We start from the raw sequence: 11,743 nt of genomic DNA on the forward strand, positions 1-11,743 counted from the left end.
CCTCAATAGACAAGGGAGCCAGAGGTTAAAAAAAACTGGAAGGCACCACCTACTGGACTCTGCCAAAAGGCCAGCTCACCCTGATTCTTCCTTTGAATGCGATTGTTAAAAACTCAGATCTGGGATTTTTTTTTTTTTTTTTTTTTTAATCTTTGTCCCTACATTTACATTTTAGTACAACTTCAATTTACATTTGTGTCCACTTGTGGGAAAACAATCTTCTCTACCTGGTTTCTCCAGGCCCACGTTTCCAAGACAGAACTTGGTCACTCAGAACCGCATTTGGTACCTTCTCCACCGATTCTAGAGGTGCTTTATTATTAGAATTTCCGGAGGGACAGGGCACCACAAAATCATTTTGCGCACACCTTTTCTTGACATGAATTTCTCACAGAAGTCCTCCCAGCTCTGAGGGTTGGGCAACGACGGAGTCACCCTGTGACGGTGGTGGCAGGACATCGGGCAGTCCTTGGCATTTCTGGCCACGCAGATGACCTGAATTCAAGGAGGAGGAGGGAAGTCAGAGGAAGAACAGTGCGATGGAGGAGAAAAGCTGTAGGAGGGTATTCCAGCACATCTTATATGCATGTGGTGTTTCACGTGATTGTCTAATTAACTGAAAGATTAATTAATAAATGGAGCCTCTATCTCCCTGCAACTCCGATGGACATGAGGCTCCAAAGACAAATGAGAATGCTCAGCCTCAGAGTGACCGCAGGCCACAGAGGCGGACGGCTCAAATGTGAGACCAGCACGGTAAGTAAGGGCTGAAGATAGGACATGCGGAGTGGCCGCAGGGGGAGGAAGTGACGAACACTCCGGGGCGTTCAGGGAAGGCATAGTTGTCAAGAGGCTCAGCCGCATCTCAGTGGTGAATGGGAATTTCCCAGCTTCCCAACTGGGGAAACATGGTGCAATGCGAAAGTGTTTCCATAAGCACTTCCTCTTTCGTCTGCATAAATGTAAGGCCCAGGGAAGGAAGGAATCTCTCACATCACCAGTTAAAGATGGCGAGGGAACTGAAATTTAGAGAATGTTAGGGACTCTCCCATGGTGAAGTCAGGCCTGGGACAGAGTCCAGAACTTCCTTCATTAGGTGTCAGTGTCTGGAGATGTCTGTCAATGAGAGTCTCCCTGAGAGAGTCCTCAATCCTGAGGAATGTCTCAGACAGTGTTTATCAAAAATAAGAGTGGTTTAGTTGTATATATGTGTGTTTATATTTATATTAGGGTTACTCTTAGCTTCCCCATGAGAATTTAGCAAGTTAGAGTGATGTTGGCAATTTGTGATCATCCATCCCACAAATGCATAGCATGCCGGAAGCCCGCCTGTGGGTCAGACACCATTTAAAATGAAAAATTGGACAAGGCCAAGTCTCTTCGCTCAGGGAGCTCATGGTCTATCAGAGAGGCAGGAGAGGTAAAATGGCAATGCTACATGATGAACACACATGGGACAAGCACATGCTCACATATGCCAACATATGGAGTGAGACTCATCCAGCCATGGAACCAGAGGAAGTTTCTAAGTAGGTGGCATTGGTGCAAAGACCTGAACCGTAAGTAGGAATTAGTCGGGGAAAGATGGAGGGGATGCCTGAGTCAGGTGAGCAGCTTACAGGAAGGTCCTGGGGTGTGGAAGGACCTGCAGAACTTTAAGGATGATCTTAGTGTGAGTGGCAGTGTACGGCGAGGGGCTGGAGCTGAAGAAGGCTGTAGACTGCCAAAGGTCTCATATGGCGTGCAGAGAGTTTGGACTTGGGTGCCAACCTATCTGTGGAAGTGTTTGAAGTAGGGAAAAGCCTTAGTCAGATTGATGGTTTAGAAAGACTACTGACTCCAGAGAGTAAAGCTTGGTGGTGACAAGACTTGAGGCTGGCAGCCTGCAGGGAAACAGAAGACCCAGTGCCCTGACCTGGATACAGGAGGTGCTGAGGCAGTGTAGTGAACAGTTTAGAAAGGTGTAAGGAATTAAGTGGACTTTGGGAGCGCTCAGAGTGGAGGTAGAGATAAAAACAAAGGCAGGGGCCTGGCAGGTGGCATGGTGGTTAGGGACGCTGGCTCCCACATGGCTGACTGCAGTTCGAGTCTTAGACCTGGAGGCTTTGTTTCTCACTCACTCTGTACCTCTCTGGTCAAATTGAAATAAATATATTTTTAAAAAGGTAAATAAATAATTCTTAAAAAAAATAAAAATGAAGCAGATCTGAATTTAGGTGACTGGGTAGATTACAGAGGAAGGCAAGCTTGATGAAGAGCAAGTCCTATGCTTTTGCTCCTAATGCCGGGAGAATATCCTCTAGTACTTTGGCAAAGCAAAGCAAAAGGGTTTTATTTTTAAACATGTTTCCCTTCATTCTGATGTTCCATATATTCTCTGATTTCCAATAACATAGACTATTTTGGAAAATTTTACCAATGAGCCATGAAGAAATAGAATATTAGCAAATGTGAATTTCCACAGATTCCAAATTTATGTAATCCTTGACCTGGATGACTTAACAACAACAACAAAAAGACATATATGTTGTTTTGAATGATGCCTTTGCTTACCTAATTTGGGTCCCCAAGCTCAGACATGTTTGAAAACCAGCTCTTTTTACCTTGCAGTTTTGTTTCCAGATAGAGGAGGGGCACTGATGTGAGGGAAGGTGAGTGTTCAACACCCTGGTGAGGGCATCTCCAGTGCCTTCTCCAGCTCTAGAAAGATAATTCAAGTTCCTCATTTATCTTACCAGCATTGCGAAGTCCTCGTATTTACATTTGTGTCTTAATCTAGAGAGTGATTTTCTTTTCTTTCTTCGGGAAATAGTTAAGTGCTGTGCACAGTTGACTCCCACAGGGCATGCTGCAGTTCAAATCCCGGTTGTGATGGGTTGAAAATCCTGACGTGCTGGAGAAACGGAAAGATGGTTGCAGTGTGACCATGCCCCAGTGGGGGGCGCTTTCTCTTTCTCTCTTTGGGAATGCATGTGCCCTCTCGCAGTAAAGGAAAACAAAAATAATAAGTTTTTTGTTTTTTCTCTTGGAGATAATAGATTTATATCACTAGGATATGTAAAGTATCCCTTTCTTCTAGTAAGGGTTTTTGTTATTTCATTTTATTTTCTGGGATTTTAGACTCCCAGAGAAGTTTTTAAGCACTCTCAGTTCATCTTGTGAATATTTAAAATGTATCCACTCTTACCGCTCTAGTTCCCATTTTTTCTTCAGAAAGCATCCCCATCTTTTTTTTTTTTTTTTTTTTTTGGAGAGTGTTCTATAGGGCGCGTGCACTCGCCAGACAGAGTGCACTCGCCAGGAAGACAGAGAGAGACAGAGAGACAGAAAGCAAGAAATCATCCCCAGGGGGGATGGCCACGTCGCAATCCCTTCTCCTCCAGTCTCCCCTTGGGATCTTGGGCACCCATGCACACGCGCCCGGCATGAGTTTAAGCCACCGGGTCTGAGACTCGAACTGCGGTCAGCTACATGCGAGTCCAGTGACTTAGCCATTATGCCAACTGCTGGTCCTGACCCTCCCCATCTTTATGCGATAGCAGCACACTACTTTCTGGCTTATCCATGGATTAAAACACAAGAAATAGAAGAAAAGCGGGGGCAGGGGAAAGTGTTCTCCATCAGTTCATTGGGAGGAGAAAGACAAAAAAAAAAAAAAAAGAAAAAAGAATATCGTGATTCCTTTGGTGGTTAAGGCAGCTGAATTCCCACATGGCCAGCTATATGGTTCAAATCCCAGCCCCCAATGGCTTGAAAAACATGCCAGGCAGGTATACGTGTCCAAATCTTGACAGGGCAGAGAGATGGAGGAGGGATTGCGGCACAACCAAGCCTGTTGAGGCTCTTTCTTCCTTTGCCTCCTCTCTGTCTCTCTCTGTGGTGAGTGCAGGTGCCCTCTGGCACGTAAAAACTGAAGAGAATATCTTACTTACTAGGAACCCGAAGGCCACCAGTTAAGGGCATAAGGCTTACAATTTGGCCTTGAGAAAGAAATAGCATAGTTCAGGCTGCGGTGAAAGTCCTGTCCGGGCTACTCCTCACTGCTTTGGTGTCTCACAGTCAAGGCCCTGCAGCCCTTCTGCCGCAGACGTTTTCTTTCTATGGGGAAATGCTAATCCAATGAAAGCGTTTCTTTCTGTAGAAGAGGCTTGCCTGCCTTTCTCCATGTCACCATCATTTTGAATCGTGTCAAAATCTCTTGCCTCCAGGTCATACCTGAAAATATGTCACAAAGTTCCTTAATTTTAGTCAACTGACTTTTTATTCTCAGTGAGCGAGTGCCTTTCTGAAGAAAGGCCACCACACGGAAGCACACCGAAGACCATCGACTATGGCAGAGGCAGAAGAAGAACCCTGTATGAGCTGGTCGTGCAGCTTCCCACGGGAGGGTCTGGGGCACTTTTTCCAGCCTTCTTATGACACATTTTGAATGCATTGGAAACTCGGAAGCATCACATTTAGAGGAGGGTGGGAAGCGAGGGTGGGCATCAAGGGTTAAAAAATAAGGAAGCAAAACATTTTACAGACACAAAAATGGAAAATTATCTGTTGACGTGTGTGGTAATATCTTTGGACTAATATACAGTTAACTCGTGCTGGAAAAAGTTCACTTTGCATGCTGTAAAGATGCACAGTGATTTAATGTAAAAAAATAAAGGAAGGAAAAAAGCACTCAAATTCGACTTTGAGAAAAACATTCTGCTCAAAAGAAAAAATAAATTCTGCTCTAGTTTTTGGTTCTCTTTTCTTCTCTCACACCCCCCAACCCCTTGCTGTCCATCAGTCAGATACCCATGACTTAGCGTGTGCGAACCTTTTCAGAGTGTCTGGTGTCACCACACTTCACACCTAAAAGTGCCAGCGTACGTCTTCTAACATGACGTTCTTTCACCGTGTTTACCACATGTTTCTCAGCACATGTGATTTATTCCGATTCCTGAATATCACAAAATAGTCTATGTTAACTTTTCTCTAATTGCCTGATAATGTCATTTTCCCAAGAAGGTTCATGAATACATTAATTTTACTGTTCGTTTTGTCTTTCAGCCTAGAATCATCCTCCCGTGTTTTCTTCATGTTGTTGAATTCTAGGAGACCAGCCAGCTGTCTTGCAGTAGGCCCCACAGCCCAGACCTGTCTGTTTCCTCATAGCATGTTTAATCTGTTGCTCCATTCCAACTAGATGCGGTAGACTGGAAATTAGGTCCCCAGGGGTCAGCAGGTGGCCTGGTGGCGAGGGCACTGGATACTACCTGGCAGTTCCAGGTCTGGCTTGAAAAAACATGCTGGGTACACGTGTGCATGCCCAGAATCCTGAGAGGAGAATGGAGGAGAGGATTGTGCTGTGGTCATCCCTCCCAGCGGATGATTTCTCACTTTTCCTCTTTGTCTGTTTCTTTCTGTCTCTCCCTATAGCAAACATTTTAATAAAGAGATTAGGCCCTGAGTCGGTTCAGGTAGAACATGTTGGCAAGGTGATTTCTCAGACGATGCTTTGTATTTCATTTTGTGTTATATATTACATCAGATTGTCCCAGTATTAGTGACCCCACTTTCGATAATTCAGGTCATTTGGTTAGTTAGGTGACCACCAGATCGCGATTGTGGAAGCACATGCTTCCGTTTGCTGCTAGGATTAAACTGTGTGGTGGCATTTCGCTACCGTGTGACTGGCTAGTTTCCTTTAGATTTTAGCTAATTAATTTTAGGATCTACTGATGATCTGGCCTGAACTAATTTTCTTTTACTTGTTAGAGGACTTGTGACAGAGAGAGAGAGAGGGAAAGGGAAGGGGAGAAAGCACCTACCCCCCCCATGGACTAGGCTCCATTTCCTCCATGTCTCCGTCTTGTCAGGCTTTTGGGCACACACCTACATATGCCTGGCGTGTGTTTTAAGCTACCAGGCCTACAGGGCTGACATTCAACTGCAGTTGCCCCTGTGGGATCCAACCTCTCTTAATCACCAGGCTACAAGGTCAGCTGTAAACTAATCTTCACTGTGGGTTGCAAATTGTTAATTTTATTTTAAGAATTATTTTATTTAACTTTATTTATTTATTTTAATTTGACCAGAGAAGAACAGAGTGAGAGAGCAAGAGAGAAAAAGAAAGTGAGAAAGTAAGTTGCCAGGTTTGGGACTCAAACCATGGTTGGCCATGTGGAAGTTGAGTGCCCTTAACCACCACTCCACCTGTCGCCCCAGCAAATTGTTAATTTTCTAATCCCTTTCTTCTATACTTACTAGGTAGGTCTTAGGTAAACAAAAAAGAGAACCTTTCTTTATAAGCTGGGGAAGCACTATAATTATCAGTTCTTTTCCTTAATTATTTATATTCACAAGTTACCTTTTTCCCAACAATTTTATTCATTTATTTAAATGACTTATTAGGCAGTTTGTGGCATGGTGGTGAAGGTGGCTGGCTCTCACGTGGCTAACTGTGGCTTGAATCCTGGACTAGGTAGCTTGAAGAATATGCCAGGCACTTGTGAGTGCATGTCTGAAATCCTGAAAGGAGTTAGAAACGGAGGATGAGGGATTGTAATGAGAAGTGTTTTCTCACTTTCCTTCTCTCCTTTCTGGTGAGCACACATGCCTTCTGGCAAAATTTTTAAAAATTATTTATTTTTGGGACCAGCAGATAGTGTAATGGTTATGTCATTGCATTCCCATGTAGTTGGCCATGGTTCAAGTTCCAAATCTGGTGACTTAAAACTCATGCTTGATGCATGTGTGTGTGTGGGTGTGTGTGTGCCCCAATTCCTGGGGGAACAGTGGAGAAGGGATTGCAGCATGACCATCCTCCCTGGGGCGGGGGGGGCGGTGATTTCTCATTCTGTCTCTGTCTGGTGAGTATATAAGCCCTATAGCAAAAATGTCTCCAAAAATTATTTTTTTTTGTGGTTTCTCACAGCATGCAGTGTGTAATTTTCAAATCAATTATGCTAAGGTTGTACACGTTTGGTAGGACTTATCTTTTTTTTTTTTTTTTTAATGTGCTATAGAGATGTACCTAGGGCCACAGGGAGGGGACAGGATTGGCAAAGTGAGAAAACACCTCCCAAGGGCAATGACCATGCTGCAGTCTTTCCTCAGCTTGACTCTCAGAATTTTGGGCACAAACACATATGAGCCCAGTATGATTTTCAAGCTGCTGGATCCAGGACTTGAACTGCACAGTCAGTCATGTGGGATCCAGCCCCCTTAACCACTCTGCAAACTGGCTGGCTGCCGAGCTATTTTATTTTTTTAAAAAATTATTTAACTTTATTTGTTATTATTATTATTGCTTTAAATTTGCTGTAGGGCATATGAGCTCACCAGAGACATGAGAGAAGAGAGGGTGAGTGAGAAAACCACCAGGTCCAAGACTAGAACTGCAGTCAGCCATGTGGGAGTCCAATGCCTCAACCACCATGCCACCTGTTGACTCCTCAAAGAGTTTCCTTTAATAGTAGTAAAAAAGTCTTTCCTTTTTTTTTTTTTCCTTTTACTATTGTAATATACTCATAGGCTTTTTGAATTCAACTTCATTGTGGTAAAAACGTCATAGAGTAGAATAAACTCATTTCAAATGTACAGTTTGATGAACTTTAACATATGTACAGCCATGTAACCCTTACTACAGAGACAGGCCCTAGTGGCTGTTTACATCACTCATCCTGGTCCTGTCTGGCTCTAGGTGACCGCTGACCTCGTGCCTGTCAGTGTGATGTCTGATTTCTTGACCACATGGTCATGCATATCATAGCTCATTCCTTTTTATCGCTGAGAACTTTTCAGTTTTAGGAATATGCCACAATTTGTTTGTTCATTCATATAATTGATTCAAATGGGAGATGTTTCCAGTTTGGGGCTATATTGAATAAAGCTGCTGTGAACATTTATGTACAAGTTTTTTGGTGAATGTAGATTTTTGTTTTTCTTGAGTAAATCCTTTGAAATAGAATTGCTGAGTTGTACGGTAACGGTGTGTTTAACTTTCTAAAAAAAAACGTGAGCTCTTTTGCAAAGTAGTTATACCATTTTACATCCCCCTTCCTGTGAGTTTCAGCTGCTTTGTTTTTTCACCAACACTTAGTATTTTAGTCATTTTAATAGGTGCAAAGTGGCATTTCATTGTACTTTTACTTTCCATTTTCTCATGATAAAAGATCTTGCTCATTTTGTGTGTAAATTATTGGTTATCAATATAGCTTTTTTGGATCAGATTTCTTTTCCCACACATTTTGCCCACTTTAAAAATCAAGGTCCCCCCTGCCTTTTTTTTTTTTTTTTTGCAGTGTAAGATTTCTTTATATTTTTAGTCAGATATATTGGTATTGGTCTTTGTCAAATCTTTTCACTTTCTTAATGGAATATTTAAAAGAACAGAAGTTTTAAGTCTGATAAAGTCCAATTTATCAACATTTTCTTTTCTGATTAGTATTTTCTATGTTTTATCCAAAATATTGTGGCCTAAACTAAGGGTTGAAGATGTTCTCTTATGTGTACTTCTACAAACCTTATCGAATTAATTGTTACTGGGACCAGCGGATGGTGTAGTGGCTATGTCGCTGGACTCCCATGTAGTCCACTACAGTTTGAATACAGGACCCAGTGGCTTAAGCTCACACCGGGTGCGTGTGCGTGCGTGCCCGAGATCCCAAGAGGAGAGTGGAGGAGAAGGGATTGTGGCATGGCCATCTCCCCAGGGGGTGATTTCTTGCTTTCTGTCTCTCTGTCTCTGTCTTTCTGGTGAGCGTACCCACCCTATAGCAAAAACCTCTCCAAAGGAATGGATTGAAAAAGTGTGACTCATATACTCCATGGAATACTAATCAGCCATAAAAAGCAAGACCTTGGTATTTAATAGAAAGTGGATGCACATGGAAGATTTATTCTGAGTGAAGCAAGTCAGGCTATGAAAACAGAGACATTGTATCCACTTAACATGTACCAACTGTCTACATGCTATGGTGGAGACTGAAGGACTGGAAAACATAAATTTCTACCACATTTCCATCCCTATACTCTCCTCCTCTCCTACTTCCCTTTCACTCAGTTCCCAGTGTCCATAATTATTTTCAGTGTTTTTACATTTTCCAGTCTTTCAGTCTCTACCATAGAGTGCAGACATACAATCTCTCTCTTTCATAGCCTGACTTACTTCACTCAGGAATAAATCTTTCATATTCATCCACTTTCTATCAAATACCAGGGTCTTGTTTTTTTATGGACATATGGACATTTGGGTTGGTTCCATGTCTTAGTAATTGTGAATAATGTCACAATAAACATAGATGTGCAAGCACTTTTCTGACTGAGCATTCTCCTATCCTTTGGGTAGATAACCAGAAGGGAATTGCTGGATCATATGGTAGATCTACTTGAAGGCATTTGAGAAACCTCCATATTGTTCTCTACAATGGCTGGACCAATTTTCAATCCCACCGACAGTGCAGCAGAGTTCTGAGCAACCTTGCACTCTTTTCATAGGTGAGCTCTTACTATGTTGTGATTCTCTCTTCTGCCTTAGCCTCTCAAGTCAGTCAGCGACGTGGGGATCCAAACACCTTTCTTCTATTAGAGAAGAGAGAGAAGAACCCTCAACAGGTCTTATGCTGTGATTTTCCTCTAGCATGTCAGCCAGGTAGGATCACGGGCATGGGTGGACCTGGTAACCAACTGCCATCTTCCAGATATCGTGGATCATTGCAGAGCTTTGTGCTATCAGGCACCACTGGTTTTAAAAGATTTTTGCTTTTTGGCACATGGGCTTGCTGGAGAGAGACAGGCAGAGATACTGAGAGGGAAAGTGAGAAATCACCACCTAAGGGGGCATGGCCATACCGCAATCCCTTCTCTTCCATTCTCCCAGGATCTTGGGTACATATGCACAAGCACCCAGCCTGAGTTTCAAGCTGCTAGGTCTGGTACTCAAACCACAGTCAGCCATATGGGAGTCCATCAAAATAACCACTTCACCACCTGATGGCCTCCAGACAGTATTTTTAAAAAGTTGAAAAAACAAGCCAAAGGCTTGCCATCAAATTTCATCAGCAATATCTATAGATTTGGGTAAATTTTTCTCTTCTAAGAAAATGACTTTGCTTTCTTACTTAATAAGGCTGGGAACCTGTAAGACAGGTATGTTCTCCCCAAAGGACTTTGTAAACATTGGTTCTGTACAGTCAGCCTTAGTTCCTTAAAAAGTGTGTGGTCATATCTAAGTGAATTTCTTTCTTTCTTTTTGTCAGAGAGGTTTTTCCTATAGGGTGCATGCACACGCCAAAAAGACAGAGAGACAGAGAGATAGAAAGTGAGAAATCACCCCCCAGGGGGGATGGCCACGCTGCAATTTCTTCTCCTCCATTCTCCTCTTGGCATCTTGGGCACACACACACATGCACCCGGCGTGAGTTTAAGCCCCCGTGGTCGACTACAAGGGAGTCCAGCGACATAGCCATTACGGTAACTGCTGGTCCCTCGAGATGTGTTCCTTGAAAGCAACATATGGAAGGTGGGGTCTGGGACTCCAACTGTGGTCGCCGACATGGGAGTTCAGCGACATAGCCATTACAATAACTGTTGGTCCAAGAGAATTTCATTTTTAAAATATGCTATTTCAAGCATTATATCCTGTTAACAAAACTGAGAGACTCACTAAACTTGCGCAGAGAACTATGTTGCCATGAAACTAAGAATGCTCAGTAAGGATTTCTGAATTCTGGAAGGATTAGTTAGGAAGAAAAAGATGTTTAATTTTTGTTAGGAAAAGCATAGTCTATTAAAGTGTTAAGAGTTATAAATAGCTTAAGAGATAACAGAAAGAGGGGGTGTGTTCCTTAAATCCAAAAAACAAAATACTGAAACATCAGCAATGTCCTACTTGACACTAATCATCCTTTACCAGATCCTTCCATCCTATTCTTGTTTCTTCACTCGTGAGTTAGCAGTTTCCTGAGCTCATCTGAGTTTTCAGCTGGTACTCTGGAAATCCCTACCCAGGCCACTGATAGGGTCTTGGAGTTTTCTAGGCAATGACACCTGGAACCAGGGCTCTCAAGTACCTGGCGTAATCCTTTTGCCTGGGGACCCGAAACAGTTCTTTTTTGTTGAAGATGAAGCACTTGGGCTTGTACTGATTTGCAAGTGTGTTCAGGGAAGAACAGAAAACAAAACCAAACAGAAAACCTGTGTGTAGATGACAAAAGACTTTGAATAGCTGTAATTAACTTATTACTGATTAGTTTTAAAGGTTAAAGGTTTTATTACAAATTAATGCAGCTGACAAGGAAATTTGGTTGTTTCTGTGGCACGCAAAATAAAGTCAATCCAAAAATTTTTGAATAAAATATTTATAAATGTACTGACTGTCTCTATTTCCAAATAAGAGTGGGTATTATACCTAATTTATGAAACTGGAGAACGTAATCCTTACATAGAAAAAAGTTCCATAATAATTATGAGACCATATCAAACATATTAGAATATAAGAATATAGCAAGATCTTAAAAAAATTCTTAATCTGGAGTAGGTCCTAAACGTCTTTATATTAATAAAATTCAATACATCAGTGATGATGTAAACCCTCACCTGAAAAGATTTGTGTTTTTATTATTCATCTCTATTTTAGCTGGATGATGGGTATTCACTGCACCTAATTTGTGGACTGTGTGTCTTACACTTTGCTGGTCCAGCGTCAACTTTCTTTTTCTTTTTTCTTTCTTTCTTTTTCCTTTTCTTTTTCTTTTTCTTTTTT

At 42.2% G+C, this 11,743-nt stretch overlaps 1 protein-coding gene across 1 annotated transcript in view; it reads right to left on the reverse strand.

The window, feature by feature from the left end:
• The window catches only part of LOC102487051 (sulfotransferase 1C3), a 19,265-nt gene that overhangs the window by 5,169 nt on the left and 2,353 nt on the right, over positions 1–11,743 (reverse strand). The window contains 5 exon segments of the mRNA XM_006172266.1: positions 365–495; positions 2,604–2,668; positions 2,671–2,698; positions 4,086–4,215; positions 11,052–11,175. Coding sequence (XP_006172328.1) covers positions 365–495; positions 2,604–2,668; positions 2,671–2,698; positions 4,086–4,215; positions 11,052–11,175 — 478 coding nt within the window.

Source organism: Tupaia chinensis, unplaced genomic scaffold (assembly GCF_000334495.1).
Source record: "Tupaia chinensis unplaced genomic scaffold, TupChi_1.0 Scaffold000041_1, whole genome shotgun sequence".
In the NCBI taxonomy this organism is placed as follows: Eukaryota; Metazoa; Chordata; class Mammalia; order Scandentia; family Tupaiidae; genus Tupaia; species Tupaia belangeri.